We start from the raw sequence: 19,226 nt of genomic DNA, 5'->3' as shown, positions 1-19,226 counted from the left end.
GATGTGGTGGTGAGGGACATGGTTTATCACTAGACTTGGTAGAGTCAGATAATGGTTGGACTTGATCTTAAAGGTCTTTTCCAGCCAGAACGATTCTAGGAAGCAGGCAGCCTACAAGACCTGTTTTTTTTCCCTTGCACATTCACAAGGCAGTGCTCTGGTAACACAGGGCAGCAGTTCACAGCAGCTCTATTCGTCTCTGGACCCTCCTCAAACCACCTTCTCCTTCTTTGCTTCCTCCCCCCTCCTCCCCTCCCCCCAGCCCCACTGTGCTTCGGCCATAGAAGGGTTACAGTAGCGAAACATCCATAGGAGAAGGAGATCGGGCTGGGAGAATGGCAGGCAGGCATCAGCAGTAAAACGTACGGCTGATTCCTCTCCGTTAATTTAATCTCCCTTCCCCTGTGATGGTGGTGGTGGGGCTGGTGTGGGAGCTGTGGGAGCGTTCCCGGGTGGGCTCAGGGGGCTCAGCTGCGGGCGCTGGCAGGCGGGGAGGACAGGCCGGGCATTCACACTGCGGGCAGCTCAATACCAGCATTGTCTGCGGTCCATCCCTCACAGGCTGGGAAAGGAGGTGGGGGGCGGGAAGGGCTTGAGTGGAGAGAGGTGGGAGGGAGGCGGAGGGAGGGATGTACAACTGTTTATCTGGCGAGGGAAAAGTCTGAGGGGGGAAAAGCGAGATTTGAGGCTGCGGAGGCAGTTGTCAACGATGCTGCTCTGTAAATAAGCTCGCCTGTGGCTTCAGGCCGCAAAGCCAAGTTGTTTGCACTTTTGGCCACACATTCTTTGCCCCCCCTCCCCCTCTTTCCCTCAGCATTTTCTCTTGTGAATATAGACAGTATCTTTCTCCATCCTCTCTGCCCCGCTCCCCGTGCCTTCCTGCCGCTCATCCTCTCCCCGCTGCTCCTGCCTTCTCCTCTGCTTCCCGATGTGCCTGTGCTTTCCCTTCTTTGGCATTCCTCTTCTCCTTCGTCCTCCAGCTCTCTCTTCCTCTCCTATCCCTTTCCCTCTCTGTCGCCCCCTCCTCCCCTTTCCAGCCCCCTATCTCTCAGGTTTCCCCTAGTCTGCCCTCCAGCCCCTTCACATGCCCCATTCTCTCTGCTGCAGTGCCCCACTCCCTCCCCTTCCCACTCGCGGTCCGCCTTCCCAAGCCTCAGCCCGGCTGCCCGGCCAGAGCAGGGTTGGTGGTTGGGGGCTGTGGGACAGGCTGTGCCCCCGGCAGAACACGGGAAGTGCCGGTCTCAGCTTCCCTCCCGCGCTGGCCGCCGCCGTGGTGCCGAGCTGCCGTCTCACGAGTGAGGCTCCCTCCTCTCTCTCTCTCTTTCCCTCCTCCCTCCTCTCTCCCTCCCTCTCGCCCTCCCTCCTTCCCTCGCTCCGCCTGGGAAAGTGGGTTAGGAAGGGAGCTCGGGGCTGGGAGGCTGCACAGCCGCGCACTGGAGCAGGACCATCCATCCCCTCTTGCAGCCTGGCGGCACAGGGCTCGTCCTGTTCCTTTTCCGTTTTGGTTTTTTTCTTCACCTCTGTCCATCACTCCAAACGGGTCGACCGAATTATTATTTTTCAAGTGTTTTACTGCCTGACTTTCTCCTCTTGCGCTTTGTTGTTTGGTTTTTTTTTTCTTTTCTTTTTTTTTTTCCTGTTTTTCCTCGGTTTATTTTTTTGTTGGTGGTATTGTTTGTTTGGTTTTTTTTAATTGAAGGTTGTTCTAAGACTTTTTTTTTTAAAGCCTTAAAAAAATTAATAAAAAAAGAAAAAAAGACAAGGGGGGAAAATAAGCCAGCAAGAGACTGAAAAGAGCAAAGAGCAAGAGAAAGTGGCAGCTAAGGACTGTGAAATCACCTCCCCTTTCTGGAGCTGTCGATCAGAGCGAGAGTTGTACATTATTTTTATTGTGGGTCTTTTATTTTCTGCGTCTCTCTACCCACATCCACACAGAGAGAGAGAAGAGAGAAGTACAGAGAGTGAAACTCGACAAGACCAGCCATGGTAGCAAGGGCTCAGCCTGATCGGAAACAATTACCGCTGCTCCTACTGAGATTGCTTTGCCTTCTCCCTACAGGGCTGCCAGTCCGCAGCGTGGATTTTACCCGAGGTACCGATAACATCACCGTGAGGCAAGGGGACACAGCCATCCTCAGGTAGGGCTTTTTGCCAACTTTCCCTTTTCTATGCTTCTACCTGTACGTTTCTAGGCACACAGCCCATACATGTGCTGTGATATAGGTTTGTGTGTATCTGTCGCTGTGAAAGCGTGCGTTGTTTTACCTCTCCAACTGCAGCAGCAGCTGCTACAAACAAGCTCTGTCTGTTTGTGCTTTAACAGAAAAAAAAAATCACAAAGCTTTTGAACATTTCTTGCTACCACTCTCCCCAGTGTAGTGCTCTGGATCAAAAGAATTTTGGTGGGGAAAGATCTGTTTGTGTTAGCTGGTTCTCATAAACGTACGTTTTCCACCAGCCCTGCAGTATCAATAGAGAAATCGAAAAGGGATGCAGCTGTGCTTGCCAGATGTTCCATTGATCTTCCCATAGTTTTTTTTTGTACCCATGCAAAAACTTTATCCTTGGTGCTGTCAGAACTCTCAGGAAAGTTCTTTTGGGAAACTCTGGCTTTTAACTTTATTTATTTATTTTTATGCCCTGTAAGGAGGGGAGATGGAGGCAATAGTTGAAAAAGCTGGTGAGAAAAAGAATGGTATAAAGGCTCTAATCTTAGTCACTGTGTTGGTTTCTTTGCTGGGCTTAGTAATGGGTATATGCTGTGCCTGTGTGTCCAAGTGCTTTTCTTTGCACACACAGCCTTGTTCACTGGCAGCATTGTAGTTCTGTATCCATTGTGCAGGTTTTGTAAATATAGTTTTGAAGCTACTTGGGCTTTCGGTTAGGATTGTCCCAATTAGCTGAAATTCAGTCACCTTTTTCCTGTTGCTTTCTTTCTCAAATTCTGCCTTGCTCAGTAACTTTGCTACTGAAGAAAAATTCTGCACATGTGAGTATGTGCACACACTGTGTATTGTGGCTGTAAAACTACTGGACATAATTTAAAATAAGTCTGTCATCTGTATGGGGAGCTGATAGTGCACAAACCCTGAAGCATCAAGGGAGCAATCCCCTAGCAAAGCTAACAGCAGCAGCAAAGTTTTCCTTCTCTTTCTCTGAAATAAATCCTGCTAGATGTCACCAAATGGTCTGCTACGTGACCTCCTGTGTCCTACATCCCTGCCATTTAATGATAGAGGGGTGTGTGAACTAGCAAGATGGGATCAAGCAAGAAGGATGGTGGAAGAGAGATGTGTGTGTATGTGTGTATGCATATTACTTCTTTCAGCTCCCGTGTGTTGGGTTGTTTTGATCCTGCAATATCCCTTCAGCAGCTTCCATTCCCCAGCTCTCCCGAGTTGTTAACTCGCATGTAAGATTTATCCACATGGAGTAATAGGATTTACAGAGTAATTCATCTGCCTTGCATATGCAATGGAAGGGGTTTAGATGCAACATGGTAAACACCTAACAAGGGGTGTTGCCTCTGACTCCCAGCTTCTCTCCCTTCCACTTACTAGCAATTCATATATCCCATTAACCCTTTTCTAGCAGGATTCCCAGCTGACTAATCCCATTTTTACAGGCAAATCACTTCCATCAATCATTTATTTTGGAGGGGCTGCTCAGGCAGATGTTTGCCAGCATATGTTTGATACATACAGCAGCAGACAAGTCATTAAGCTCACCTGCCCAGTCAGGGGTCACTGGATTTGTATTTCCCACTTAACCTTGAATCTTTTGAGTTTATCTAAACACTGTGTGCTAAAGCTGCATTTGCAGCAGAGAGGGCTGAGCGGATGGATGGTGGAGATGGTGTTTGTATGAGCTGCGTGTAAAGCATTCGTCAGCAAGCTCAATGGGGCTGCATGGGAGAGTGGTTTTGATGTTTGTGTGGAGTGTGTGGCTTGCCAGGGTTATGTCAGGCACTGACATAAAACACCTGAGTGAGATGATCCAGCTGTGTCAGCCAGATGTATGCCAAGTGACACAGTTTGCAGGAGCAGCACACCATCCAGACCTGTAACTACTTGTCCCAAGCAATATGGTGTTCTCAGCAAGCTGAGCTCCTGTCAGAAGTGACTGTGGCCAGTGCACACACAAGCTTTCCTCTCCCTCAACTGCCTTCCTAAGATATTTAAGTAGATTGGACCATCCCTATGCTTTTCCACATATCCTTGGAAAGAACAGTGGTCTCTCCTCCCTTTCCCTGGGACCAGCCCCAGGTTTCTGGAATGTTTCAGTCCCTACTTCAGAGGAGAGGCAAAAGCCAGGCTGCTCTGGGAGACAGGACTGCCATGTGAGGCTGAAAGGGGTGAGATTTTCCTCTGTCCCCTACCCTTTAGGTCTTGAAGGATGACATTTCATTCCCTCAGTTTTAAAGCAAGGTTGGTTTATTACCTTCTCACTCACTGTTTTCCCTGTCTCTCCAAAATGTAACTCACTTTAAGACAGCCTTGTGTTTGAAAAACTTCCAGCATCTCGTTCTCCCTGCCTATAGATCTACTAGTGACGATGCAAGGGAAAGAGCTAGATGAGGAAAAAAAACCTTAGATGATCTATGCTAACTGCACTCAGAGCAGATCTTCCCCTCCACAGAGAGAGATAGGTAAGAGATCTCTATAGAGAGATCAGAGATCATATCACCTATCTTTGCTATGCATCTGCTTCAGAGTGAAGAGAGAGGGTGCAGTGGCTGCTTACTAGTGCCCAGTAGCCACATCCTGTAGCTTGAAGGGAAATGAAAATGTAGGAGGGAGAAAAAATTATATGCAGTTGGAGAGAAATAAAAGAAATGTACATAGTGTTAAGATGACTAAAAACACTTTGTTCATGTAAATTGTGGTGCACATCTTTCAGCAAAGCATCGAGGACAGGGTATTCTGAATGATTCTTCCCCTTCAGGGCCTTATACATTTGTATATAGTGTTACACGTGTAGGTGGAAGAGTGGGTGGGTGGACTGATCTATGAAGTGGAGAAAAATAGTTTATTATAAGCCTTAATGTTCCTAAGGGAAGCCACTCCTAAGGAGCTTCATCTACAGCTTGTTACTCAGAATAGAATTATTCTGAGAAGTTTGGATATGACTTTTTAAAACTCTGGCATTTAAAATATTCCCTTGCTATTAAAAAATGTCCCTATACTTGCTCATCTCCTAAATGACCTGGCAGCAGATTTGATTCATTTGTTGGCCTTGCTCAAGGTTGATGACTTTTAGTGACTATTTGGCATGGGAAAGTTAGGGAATTGCAGAGAGAGAGAAAGGGTAAAGCCATCCCGTGATAGACTATTCACAGGGAGAAGGGTAATGATACATTCCTTAGATGAAGGCTGAAAGGAGAGGATGGTTCTGAGAGCTGCAACAGGTGAGAAGGGCTGAGCAAGCTTCTGGTGTTTGGCCAGCTACAATCAAGAACAGTGAGCAGGGTATTCCAAATGTGACACTGTATATAGGACAGCCTGTCAGGCTTATTAAGGTTTCATTTTTTTAACTTTGTTTTCAGCAGGGGAAGAAGGACACCAAGCCTTCTGAGTATTGAGAGGGACCTTCTTTTGAGTATTGAGAGGAAATTGTATGCTACAATTCCTGCCGATGTTTTGCTTGCAAGATCACAGCCATGAGGTTGTCAGGTTTTGTATGCAACTTTCCTGCTTGATGTTAGGAAAAAGAATCTCCAAATTTCAAACACACGTAATATTCCCCCAATTTAATTAAAACAGGAAAAGAAAATCAAGTTCCAACCCTAGATCTTCTTTCTTTTCACCTGTTTCCAGCATCCCTCCCTTTCTGGATGTGTGTGGTAAGCAAAGAAAGGGCCCATGTGCTTGGTTACACATTTTCAACCTAAGCAATGGATGAGAAATAGGAGGACATTGGCTAAGCCCGGACATGCATTATCAAAGAGCAGCTATTGCAAACTGGGAAGGGAGGGAATTGTCCCTCTATCTTGTGTTTAGCCCCTAAGATAGATTAGAAGTAAAACAGCAACCAAGTCAGTGCTGTGGGACCAGGTTATCTGTACAAGATGTCAAGGTGGAAAGATTAGCTCTCTCAAGAACCATCATAGCAGCTCAGCCCAAAATGCCTGTCAAGCACTATTCCGAGGGCATCAGGCCTGGCACAAGGGTAGATACGGCCTTTAACTGACCTCTGAAGTGGAGCTTATCACTATCTGGAACTAAAATGTGTCACATCGTAGTTCCTATCCTCTCAGTTGCACCAGTACAAATCCACCAAATCCCAAGGGCACTGCCAGAAATACCATGTTTGTCCTTTGGGCAGATTCCTGGGGACTGCTTATAAAGAGGTCCAAGTGACTCATACAGGGCTTGAGCTGCTGAGCACTGCTCAGATGATGCTCAGCCCGTTGGAGAACTGGGATCTTGCCAATGCCAGGATTTGGCTCATTGTTCTTAGGTTTTTGCAAGCGTCAACTTTTCATCAAGTCCTAATTCAATCTGATGTTGATGCACTGATGAAAACCAACATTTAACTGAGAGTGCAATTTCCATTTTTACCAGGTATTTTTAAATAATATGAAGTTTCAGGTTGATAGCACATTTAAGAACTTCCATCCTAATGGGTACTTAGTTTCTTCGAATTACATGTGTCAAAAGATGGGCTAGAATCAAATTACCAGCAGTAATGATAGCGCTGTTGTTGTAATCCTGCAATATAAGCAATTTATGCAGACTCTGTTCTTGGCCTCCCAGTATTTTGCTGATATTCTACATGTGGAGCTACACTAGAGGACAAAGGCACCTCAGGCAAAGTAGCAACACAGCATCACAGCAAAGTTTATGCCCTACACAATAATTTTAAAAGAAAAGTAAAAGCTGTTCAGATTACACTTACAATTAGCATATAATTTATAGCAGGGAGCACTGAGCTGAGCCCTTTGCTAGAAATGAGAATAAGCATGTTCAAAGGTATAATGCTACATAATAATACAGTCTTGGCAGTAAAATTTTAGCCTTGATTATTATTAGTATTGTTGTGCCTCTTAAAGGCCACGAGTAGGTTGAGACACCCATTTAAGTGGCATGTGAAAGCAGAGTAAGAGAAATCCCTTCTTCTGCAGGGCATGCAGGCTATTAGCTGGGATGGGCAGAGGCTGGGGGTGGGCAGGAGGTGCCCATAGGTGAGGGGACTTGCCCAGGGTTGCACATCAGGGTTCATGCACACCCAGCCTGGTGACCTATCCATTAGCTTGGGCTGTCTTGTGGCTCAGCCACATAACAACTTAGCAAACGACTCAAATGAGGTTTTGCTATTACGTCCTCATCTGCACTGGTATTAACTACATGTCCCAAACACACTTAAAGCTGTTGAGACTGCAGAATAGAAGGCTCCAGGGAGACCTTGTATCAGCCTTTCAGTACATGAAGAAGGCCTACAAGAAAGCTGGGCAGGGACTTTTTACAAGAGCTTGTGATAGGATGAGAGGTAATGGATTTAAGCTTGAGGAAGGTGGATTTAGTCTGGATGTTAGAAGGAAATTCTTTACAGTAAGGGTGGTGAGACACTAGAACAGATTGCCCAAGGATGTCATGGATGCTGCCTCCCTGGAGATGTTCAAGGCCAGGTCGGATAAGGCCTTGAGCAACCTGGTCTAGTGGAAGATGTCCCTGCCCATGGCAGTGGGGGTTGGAACTAGATGATCTTTAAGGTCCCTTCCAACCCAAACCATTTCATGATTCTCTTTATCCAGTATACACTAAGGTTTCATTATCAAATCTAGCCTATATGTGTGTTGCAAGGGGGTGTGTTGGGATCTGTGCAAAAGGGGCTGTACTCTCCTGATACTTCCTTTTGAAACCAAACCAAACCAGAAAAAAAAAAAAAAGAAAAAAAAAAAAAAGGGTATAAATGTAGTAACAGATGATGTTGCAAAACTTCCAGGTCTGGCAGCAGATGGTGCCATTATGTGAAGGCACACATGCATGCATAGATATGTGAATGTGTGTGCATACATATGATATAAGAAGTAGCAATATATATATGATCAGAGGCTGGTTATTAGCATCTCTTCTTACCCCCCTTCCCTCCCCATACTTCTTTATGGTGAGGTCAGTGGTGAGCAAGTCCCTTGTAATTCTGTGTTTTCTGCACAGTGGGACTAACCCACCTCAAGCAAAGGTGGAAAGGAAATTAGAAAGGGCTCTTTCTTTTAGTGAAATCATGTATGTTTAATAACGCTGTATGTATAATTTGCATTCAGAAAGCTGGAGAAGGAGAGACAGTATCAGTCTATATGGCTTTAACCTCCTCCTCTGAGTCTGCACACACACTTCAGTTTGCAGCTAAGTACCATATGTTTTCCCACTTAGTTGGCATTAAAATTTATATCTTAGTATGTGTTACCTGGAGCGTCGTGGAGTAGGTACCTCTTCCACTTTGCTTGCCTCTCCAGCAGGTCATGAGATAAAAACTAGTCTTAAAATAGCTCATAGTTACTGGAATTTGCCATCTCATAACTGTGTGTTTTCAAAATACATATTGCATGTAGCTGCCCTTAATATCCATACCCATGGGCATCTGATTCTGAGAGAGCTGCAGGGGCCACAGCTTGCCACTGATGCAGTGGTGGGGCTTTAACAGGCTTACTGCAAGGCTGAATGTAGCCATTCTCTCTGAAGGTACCTAGTTTTGTTGTCCATCAAAATTCACTCTGGCTTGTGTGAACTCATGCTCTGCTGGTATAAGTGCAATGGAGGGCACAAAGGTGAAGTCAGGAATTTACTGAGGTTTTTTTTTTTTTTTTACTCTTCTCTGGCTGAAGAAGAAATGAATGTGATTTTCAGCTGAATCTGACACCAAAGCATTTGCTTCAGGCTTCAGGCACATCTAACGTGCCTGGTTTTATGGTAAGTAATGGGAACTAATAACGATGAGTTTCACTTCTTCCTAGAAAACAGCTATTTCAAAATAATCTGATCAGCCAATCTCCCCCTGTGCATGTGTGCTTCTGCAGATTTTTATTAGGAGCAGCTCAGCTGTGTGGGAGAGCTTGGCTGTGACCCCAGAGTGCCCCCACTGTGCTTGGCCCTGTACAAAGAGAGGAGAAATAGCCTGTGCCACAGCTATTGATTTCACTGGGGCTGGGCTTTTTGGTCAGAGCTAACACGATGGACTTGAGCCCACTCAAACTGGGCTGTGGTTCAGCAGACGCTTTGCAATAGCACATCTGCGTGAGGTCTGAAGGGTGCGTGTCTGCGTGTGCCTGTGCACAAACAAGTGTATGTTTCCCTACTTCTGCTCCTGTTTAATGGAAATTGTTTTCTTGTGTGTTGCTGTACTTTTGTCACATCCTTCCTAAAGTTGCAAGCATTGCATAGGTGAGAGACAGCACTGCCTGATGGACAGGATAAACAGTCTGTTAGCTTGGAGATCTGTGTGGCTTTTTTCAACTCTTACGCCTCGGAAACTGTCACTAATGCTGGAAGGGTCCCTTTTGCTTAAGGGTGCCTCAGCTGATACAGCTGTTAAGGAAAAAAGCAACATGCTAACAGAATATTGCATCTTCCTCTTCTGAGGCTCAGTGGTTAACACCGTGATAGATGTGGTCAATACTGTCCCTTTCCAGTAGCAACCTGAATCATTCTCACCACTGAAACGTGCACGTCTGTGGCAGAAAGAAAGAGTGAAATCTCACTAAAGGCAAGGAGGCTTGTCTCCTGCACACATCTTCCCACTCTCCTGTGAAAGGCAAGGTATGCTTGAATGGTTTCTTACCACAGGTGCTCTTCTGAGATGGGTCCCTAGAAGAACAATGGATTTCCAACCAATGGCTGGCCCTTGTGCTGTGCATTTGTAAAATGAAATAGAGGTGGTCACTCAGCTGTGCAGCTGCCACTTAGAGTACCACTGCACCCACTCCTCTCAGGGACAGCAGTGTAACCATGTTGGAGATGCATCTCTGTCATTGCCCCTAACATGATGTGATGTAACGTACCAGTGACAACACTGCCTCATCGGGGTGGTGATTGTGCTTTTCCAGCACAGGAATCCAGGGATACTTTAACCAGTAACCCAAACCTGGTACTTGTATTGCAACTACCTCAGTGTTCTGCTTCCTTACTCCCTCCATTCCAGGCTAGTTTTCCACCCAACCTGAAGTTGGACAAAGGCAACCATGGCTCTGAGCTGCACAGTCATTCACATTTCACACCTCTCCAGGCAAACAAAACCCAAGTTGAAATCCACCGGCAGGCAGCATCCATGACTTTGAATAGTAAATACAAATCTCTCCCTCTCTTTGTGTCTCTCTCTCTGTTATTAAGCTGGCAGGCACTTAGCCAATTACCCAGTCGTCGTCTCAGCTGTATTTATGGAGGAGGAAGAGACAACGCACACAGCTCTTGTCTTCAGGGCTTCAGCTGACTCTCCCTTGTGTGCTGGAGCATTTTAGCTTGTGTGTGCTGCTTAGGATGCTCAAGGAAGGAAACCAATGAAGGGGACAAATTGAGGAGAGGGAGTGGAAAGCAGAGAAGGAGGGAAAGGGGTCTGCGCCTTCAGACCAGGAATGGGCCAGAGCTGTCATTGTTTGCCATTGGTTTTGTGTGTAAATCTGGCAGACCATGTGTGCCTTTGTTGAATAAGGCTGCAATGGGTGGGGAACACAGTGGCTGTGGGTACTTGTAAAGTTTTTTTGCAATGACCTCGAGTCAGGACCTATGCAGCAGCAGCAGCAGTGTGTGATTAAAGTAAGGGGGCCACATCTACTTGGGGATATAGTCTGAATTTGTGACTCAGAGACAAGAGCTGCCCCTAATTCCCTGTGCAGTGTAGTGCCTAGAACATACAGGCTGTGCTGGCTCAAGTGTTTACTCCAAACAGCAAAATTTAGACAAACAACACTGAAGTGTTCTGTGAATATTTTCATGAATGTTAAAAATGAATTCGTTTTGGCTGCAGCTGTGCTTCCTTTGTGTGGTGCATGTGCATCTTTTTTTTCTCTCCCCCTGGTGAATAATCTGAGCGAATGAGTTTTCCTTTCCCCAGTCTTCATGGACAGAACATTTTAAACAGGTTCATAGATGAGCATACAAGGCTCTAGCTGCAACTTCTGCAGCTGGAAGTTGCTGGCTGTACAGATTTGCAGGCATGCACCCTTTCCTCCCCCAGCCACTAACTTTGTGTGATTGCCCATGGTGCTCTTGATACACATTTACATAGGATGCCACTTGGACAGCACTGCACATGGTTCTTACAACCCCTCATGAGAGCCCAGGCATAAAAGCAGTCAAACAAGTGAGATGTGGAGCTGATCACAGATTAAGACACAATAATTCACATGCATGTGACAAAAGAAAATTACCTCTAAACTCTGCACCCAACCAATCAATCTCAGAGCAGCCTGTTTTTGCTAGGAATGGTGCCTCGGGCCAAGCCTATCAAGCTCAGAAAAAGAAAGGTTAACATGTTCTAACATCATTATCTCTTTCTTTGCCTTTGGAGGAGAGGAGCCACCGTGACAAATCCTAGCTGACATCTTCACAGGAACTCCTTTGTAGTGAACCTTATTCCTATCCACATCCCTGATTCCCAACAGGAATCAGCAGGAATTTGTCCATGGTCAGGCCTCATGTTCATCTTGTCAGGGAACGGGGAGGTAGAAAGCATGTGCCAGAGAAGAGCAAGCATAAATAAGCATGCTGAAACTGGAAAATGCTCAAGGGCAAAGAAAACTACAAGGCAGCAACCCTTCTGAGTGCTGCAGGTAGCACAAGGTTGTTAGGAAACCCCCATCTCTTCTGGGATGTCCTCTGAGCTTGCAGAAAAAGAATTCAGGGAGCGATTACACTCTGAAAAAATATCATCCTCTCTCTGCCAAATCCAATATGGTATGATCTGTAGTCTCCCTGCCTGCAGTTATAGGGCAGGGAGCCTATGCCAGCTGAGGCAGTTATTTATTGGGATTTTGTGGGGAGGATGGGCATTTGGGCCCCCCTCCCTTTATGAGCAGGGGCATGTGTGAGCTGGGATTCAGTGGGATCTGGGATTGTTTATTAACAATCCACTCAAGTCAAAGGACTGGGGAGCTTTTAAGCTGGTGGAAGAATTCAGAAGAGACTGCTGCAGCCCACTATCCTTCTTGTCCCATCTGCCCCACTTTTCGCCTCTAGCCCTCTGGTTTAACAGGCTCCTTCCACAGCCCCCTGCCATTTCTCAGGCAGACTCTGTTCCATGGCTCCAGCTCCCTGAGCTGGCCTCTCAGAACTATTCTGGCTGCCTTCACTTATAAGGACCCTTGTTCCTGACAGGTGTAAGGACCTTGAACCCTCACAGCTTACTGGGCACCTACACCCTTTTCTTCTGCCATGGGAACATCTGCCACCACCACCACCTCTGTACTCCCTGAGCAGCAGAACCTGCAGGGACCTCACAATCTTAGTGCTCAACCCCAGCCACAGCAGATCACTCCTCTTCTTTTTAGAGTAATCAATTTTGGATACATTGGCTAGCTTATCTTAGCCAGTCACCATTGTCACCACCCAGTCACACCATGATGCACAAGAAGAAACATCCTCAAGTTGTGCCAAGGGAGGTTCAGGTTGGAATTAGGGAAAATTTCTTCACAGAAAGGGTTATCAAGAATTGGAACAGGCTGCCCAGGGAGGTGGTGGAATCACCATCCCTGGAGATGTTTAAAAGACTCTTGAATATAGTGCTTTGGCATGTGGCTTACTAGTAGCAGCTTAGTAGTAGTGGTGGGATTGTGAGCTCTAGGTGAGTGGTTGGACTTGATGATCCTAAAGGTCTCTTTGAACCTCAACAATTCTCTGATTCTCTGAGGTGGCACTGAAAAATGACACATACATCTGCACAGTTTTTGGCACACTCTTACCATACCTGCACAGGCATCGTTGTGTCTTGGGTTACACTGCCACTTAATTGACATTAGTGCTGGGTCAGGGCTGAGGTGGGAGTGCCAGCTGTGTGCTTGAGCAGGCCTTATGCATGTGAGTACCTTCTGTATATCTGACTTCCGGTACTGTCAGTCATGGTGGATGTTGTGATAAGAAGCCAAGCAAATGGAACCCTCTCGTAGTGACTTTCCAGCTAATTACTGTTGCCTGAAATGGATCAGTTGTCGATGGGAAGTATGAGTAGAGGAAGCTCTGGGTAGTACTGGCCTCCTGATTATTTTAAACAAATGAAATTAAATGAAAACGCCAAACGAGACAGAAAGCATAAAGAAGTATGTATGGTCAGATTGCCTTTCTCACCTGTATGCTACTTCACGTAGCCACAGTTTGTGGCAATAAACAGTTCAGGGAAGCATATGGGGCCAATACCTGTTCAGGAGTGCTAAATGTGGGCAGCAGTCATAGGAGATCCTATCCTAATGAGGAACAGAAAAGGAGTTGCCTCATTCACCACCTAGACCCACTCCTCAGGGCTTGTTGTTGTTATACCTACTGCTGAGGCTTGGAATGTGACTAAAGCCTTTGAGTTGTACACATTTGTACCTTGTCTGCCATCCCATGGCTGCCATCCATGACTATTTCTTGCTAGTGAGGAGAGTGTGTTTGCAGAGATTTGTCCATTGAGAGAGAAAGGATGGATATGTTCATCAGCAACACAGAGCTGAAATCTCTCTCCTGTCTCCCCTCTTGCAAATTGCACCCAGCTCTTTCTGCTTGGCACACTCCTTCATCCAGCCTGCCACCTTGCTCAATAAAGTTGTCTGTCACATCTCTCCCTTGCCATCTCCATCTCCCCCCTCCCTTCTTTGCTTTTTCTCTTTGTTTGAATCCATCTCCTCCTTACCCTGCACCCCTCCTCAACACATGTCCTTATTCCTGACTCCAGCCTCTTCACCCTCTTCCTTTTCTTTTGCTCTCTTTGCTCAATTCTGATCTTTGAATTTCCTTCCCTTCTGGACCTGGAAGCAAGAATTGGTGATGGGGTAAAAACAGAGCAAGATAGGGCAGCACCATAGTGACTGCAGTGCCCTTGCTACTCTGCTGCAGATGATAGAGCAGGCTCTGAGCTCTCTTGTTGGGTGCAGTCACTCAATCAGTGCTTTGTATTCAGGATGGGCCTTTAGAGTATTCTCAGTGTATTTATTTTCTGTTCCTACGCAGAGTGTCCAGCGCCTCTTTGTCCTGAGAGCTCACAGGAAGGGTTGTGTGTGGGAAGGATAGTTAGAACTGGGGGCTGTGTCACCAGTAAAGCTTTTGCTCTTCCTAGCAGGAACGCAGTTGGATACCTGTTGCATCCCAGTGGTCTGCTTCTCCTGTTTTTGTTTGCAGCCCAAGTTGGAAATAGAGTGGAAGGAGAGCCTACTCATTCATGAGGTGGTTGACAGGCTGAAGGCTTGTGCAAAAGCCACCTTGCCTCTGTCAGCAGAGGAACACGCAGCAGTGCTTCTTTGGTGTCTTGTGATTTTACAGATGGAAGTTGGAAGGGAGCAGCTGGGGGCTTTCCCCTCCCTGTTTCTTAGGTGAAAAGCTTGCCATTCTTGTATGATGCTGACATGGGATGGCACAGATCAGTTCTGGGGTAAAGACTTGAGGTTTTATTGAGCAGGTGTCAAAGAAGGCATATGTGTTTAAATGAACAGGGGTGGTTCAATGTTGTGGAACGTCCTTGGTGTGCAAAGTGCCAGTTCTCTCTGACCTTAAAGAGAAGCAAGATATGTTTAGCTTGTGGCTTAGGATCATTTTAGCCAGATTTGTCCACTGCAGGCAAGCCTTTCCAGGAACTCTGAAGATAGTCCCATATGTTTGTCATGGAACCATAAGATGTTAGAGAACAATAAAGCCAGCTGCTGGTGCCATAGCAGGAACATTCCTCATTGCTGGTCACCCTGGCAGTACTTGGGTTTTGTGCATTTGAGACTGTGAAGTCTTTGTGAAAATGCATGTATTCTGGCTGCTTTGACACCTGAAGGAAACCTGAGATTGGCATCCATAATCAGGAGCAGAAGGTGCTGCAGGCAATCTGTCTTCCTAGCACTGCAATAAACCCATTTTAGTTCTTTCAGCTAAATATCAAATTATCTGTCCACCCACACATCCTCCCTACTGCATCAACTGTGCTTAGTGATGGGCCATCTGTAGGACTTTTACCTGGACAAGGGGGTCCACAGGGGTTCTTGCATAACACGCTTAATGCGTATTCATTGGCCTTTAGAGTGGCATTTCTTCCCTTCCTATTCTCCTGGCTGGTCTCCAGTACTGGAGATGAGTCAGAGGCATGCAAGTCCATCCATTTGAAAAGTGTGTCCCAAGGTGGAGGAACACATGCAGCTTTCTTCTTATCCAAGTTGGGAAGAAGTGGTGCTTAAATGCAAGCCAGGTGGGTCAAGGACCTTGGATGCAGTCCTATCAGTTAGCCTTTCAAATATCCTGTTGTTTTGTCCATGTGGAGCTCAAAGTAGGAGCAACATTTAGCTCCCAGAGAGAAGAAAAGGAAGGACATGAAGCATATTTTACATCACCATTCAATCTCTTACTGGAGCATAGGAGCATAAAATCATTTCAGTTGGACAAGACCTTGAGCCCAACCATTATGTAACTATTATGTTACATTATGTCTGGTGCTAAACCATGTCTGTCAGCACAACATCTATGTGTTGGATGCCATGTTGTGTTCTGCTGTAGCTGTGTCCCTGTTTCAGGGATGGTGTTGACTGCTTGCTGATCACTGCATACACTGAAGCAACTATTTGGGCTACTTCATGTTTCTAGGAAGATGTGAACCACTTTGATGTAGTCCAGAAGAGAGAAGTGGGAATGATCAGGAGTCTAGACAACATAATCAGGGAGAAAAGATGGATGGAAAAGGCTGTTAGACTTAAAGAAGAGAGGACTAAGCATGAGAGGAATAATAGCATGGAGATACATAGGATACAAAAGGAAGGAATAATGACTTCTGCAGGAGAAGATGAGGAGGCTGAATTTAGTAAAAAGTCTGCAACAGTAAAGATAGAAAAACATTGAACTGAATTGCCTAGGGAGGCTCTGTGGCTCCGTCACTGGAGGGCTTTAAGGCCTGACTAAAGTGTACAAGGAGTGACAGATGCCACAAATAATGAAATGGAGCTGATCCATCCTTCGTGGAGAAGAACAGGCTAGATGGTTCTGCCTCTACTGCTTGATTCTGTGTGTCCTTCAGGCTCAGAGAATGGTGGGAGCATGGGCAGAAACACAGTCAAAAGGTTCAGAAAAGTGCCTCGGAAAGAAGCTAAGTGGGCCTGGCCAGGAGGTCCTTTGACATTTCTTCTGCCGTGGCTGCCCTTCTCCCTTCCGCCCTAGGAGCGTGACGTGCTCCAAGGTGTCTGTAGTCAGTGCTACTCTAGTCCAAGCGTGTGACACTTAACCTATCTGGCAAACAGAAGTAGGAATCAGTGTCCACACTATTCCTAAGACCAATTTTATTACAGAGAGACTCAGATCTTCAATTTTATTACAGAGAGACTCAGATCTTCTTTCTCCTCTGCTGCCCTTGGAGCGCCACAGGACCTTGAGGATGTTTCACCACAAGTGTGAAAGACAAGTTGAAGGTTCAGTGTTTTATCCTGGGAAAGTTTGATGATATTGCTGAATGTTCACCTCATGAGGCTTTGTCAGCATGTTCTGCTAATGAAATGTCACCTTTCCCTGGTGTGACATCACCTTCTGCATTGGGATGTGAGCCCATGAGACTCAGGGTCTACCTGAGGGATCGATGTGGTACAGTTATGACTGCTGGTGGTGCTTTGCACCACCGGTGACATGGCATGTGGCATAAGACAAAAAGCAGATGAGGCAGCAAACCTTGCAACTATTGAGTCTCATGCCTTAATCAGTAGATTGGGTCACACAGGAAACAACCAGAAAACTCCAGTGCAGTGAGGATGTAGGGGAGAGTAGAGAAATGATGTTTTAAGAGGGTGAGGAGCAAGTTGAGAGAGAAAAAGCTTGTTAGGGAAGGAGGGAAAGAGTGTACAGAGGCCTGATGTAAAGTTGGGATGAATATGTTTGGTCTTAATCTTTCCATGGCTGTAGTGACGCAGGCCATTGCTAACCTGGCCAGGCAAGCTGCCAGAGGCTGTCTCCATTGCTCACCCATCGTCCGCTCTCATTCTCTCTCCGACTCGTGTTTTCTTGTCAGCATTTCTCTCCCACAGATCGATTTCTCCTTGGCTCATCCCAGTGATTTTAAGCGTAGAGAGAAACTTCCTCTTGGCGGTGTGAGATAATCAAGCTGAATATTACCCATCTCTGAAGTGCAGGCAGTCTGTGAGCAGAGCCAAAGTCAATATCTTGGCAGATGTTGCCTTGCATTGATTTATCTTCTGCTGGTGCAGGGTGGATGGCCTCAAAAAAGGCAGCATGGTCACCTGGCCAAACCCCAGAATATTTGCAGGCTACATTAGCTTGTTTAATTTGGTCTCAAGAAGCTGCTTTCCTCAGTGTCTGGGGGTAGAAGAGCATGGTGGCAAGCTCACAAATCCCTCCCTCCCTCCTGTGTTCACATGGGTGTCGCTTCTTGTGCCGAGACATATCCTGGGCTCAGAGCTTTGGCTTATGGTGCTGAGCTAAGCCAGCCTCATTTTCTGGCTTAATGGAGCAAGAAAACAATTGTCTGTACCACTGCAGGGGCAGGAAAGAGGAGCAGGAGACTGATGCCCCAGGGCAGCATGGAGGTTTCCCTTGTGGGAAACCTGAATGTGTCAGAGGGGGAAGCAAGGGACAAGAAACTTCTTCATGAAAAGGGAGAGAGCACCAGCGGTTGGAGGAGACATGCAGGGCCACTCTTCGAGTCAGAGGAGTTGCAGCCAGGGAATTACCACATAGGACAGGGTAGGAGGAAGAGGGGCTGCTTGAAGACAGAGGTGGTGGAGGCAGACTGCAGGGGAACCAGTTGTCAGGCAGCAAGACCAGGTCAGAATGCTGCTCCTGGACTTTGCCCTGACAGGACAAGCAGACAAAGATGTGTGTATAGAGTCCCATTTCCCATCTCCCCAGCATAATGCACTCTGTTTTCACAGACCTTTGAGCTCTTCTGCATTTGGGATCTCTAGGTTTGGCTCTCACAGGACAGGGCCTCCAGCAGAGTAGCAGGGGGCTTTTCAAAACCGCAGCTAAAGAGAAACCATCTGTATCGTCTCAAGTAACAGACACTCACATGCAAAACTCATCCCCTTCCCCTCAGCCCCTTTCCCTAGCCCTGGTTAAGTCCTTCACAGCTTCTCTCTACCCACCCTACTCCTTTTATGCCGTAGCAGCGGGCTCTGAACAGACACACATACAACATCTCTGGTTCTGCAGTCTCCCCAAGGGCCTGGACAGATGCTGATTGTCTTCATGCTCAGTTGGGGACAGCAGGAATTGTTATAAATAGAATCAATTCCTTGCATAGCAAAGAGAAAAGTTTCCCCTAGAAGTCTGTCCCTCTACTCCCAGGACTCGCCGGGAGGTCTCTTAAATGTCACAGTACGTTTGCAACCGGTGGTACCTCTGGAGGCTTCCTGTGGGTTCAGGTCTTGATCCAGGCAGAAAATGGAACGAGTTTGCTGAATCTTTCCTCATAACCTAATTTTTTTTCTGCCTGTCCTCATCATTTCTATGTGAATGATGCTTTCTGTTCATAAGAGGCTTGGGACTGAAATAAGAGAAGCTGCAAAAGTAAGTGCTTAAGACTCCTAAGCCTGATGTGCTGAGGAAAGAGAGAGGTCTGGAGCAGCAGAAGCAGTTTAGGGGTGCAAGGGCAGAGATAGTGTGGGGGTGCCCAGGTTGGGAAAATTTGGGGGACTGGGAGGGCATGCCATTTCTCTCACATAAGACAGGCACGTTAGGAGCAAGTAAACATTCCTGCAAGAAGGTTTTTCAGCACCAAAGGTTCCTTCTGCTTCCCTCTGGGGTTCATTAGCTTCCTCAGGAATACATAGTGCATAAAGGAGCGAAAAGCAACCTGTTCAGAGGCACAGTTGTTCATCCTCCCTCTCCCCTGCTCCCTGCCCTTAGGCAAAGAGTAGCTGCAACACCTGTGGGCAGATGAAGCTCTTTCCGTCTCCCTAGCTGACACCAAGCTCTGTCCTGCTGACAGCAGCTGGACCTTCTCTGCTTCAGCACCATTTCAGCCCTAGGCACTGCTTGCTGCTGCCGGGGCTTGTGTTTGCATCAGCAAATGTTCCTCCGTGGAGAGTTTGTGGCTACAGGGGCTGTGCTGTACTTGCCAGCTGAAGA

General features: G+C 46.6%; 1 protein-coding gene across 1 annotated transcript in view; it reads left to right on the top strand.

Annotated features, from left to right (window-relative positions):
- Positions 1 to 1,983: 1,983 nt before the first annotated feature.
- LSAMP (limbic system associated membrane protein) overlaps positions 1,984 to 19,226 on the top strand; it is a 348,132-nt gene continuing 330,889 nt past the window's right edge. Inside the window, exon 1 of the mRNA XM_054398152.1 lies at positions 1,984 to 2,138. Coding sequence (XP_054254127.1) covers positions 1,984 to 2,138 — 155 coding nt within the window. The remainder of the gene's footprint in view (positions 2,139 to 19,226) is intronic.

Source organism: Indicator indicator, chromosome 1 (assembly GCF_027791375.1).
Source record: "Indicator indicator isolate 239-I01 chromosome 1, UM_Iind_1.1, whole genome shotgun sequence".
Taxonomy (NCBI): Eukaryota; Metazoa; Chordata; class Aves; order Piciformes; family Indicatoridae; genus Indicator; species Indicator indicator.
Note: the sequence above shows the minus strand (reverse complement) of the source record. Positions and strands in the feature narration are given on the sequence as shown.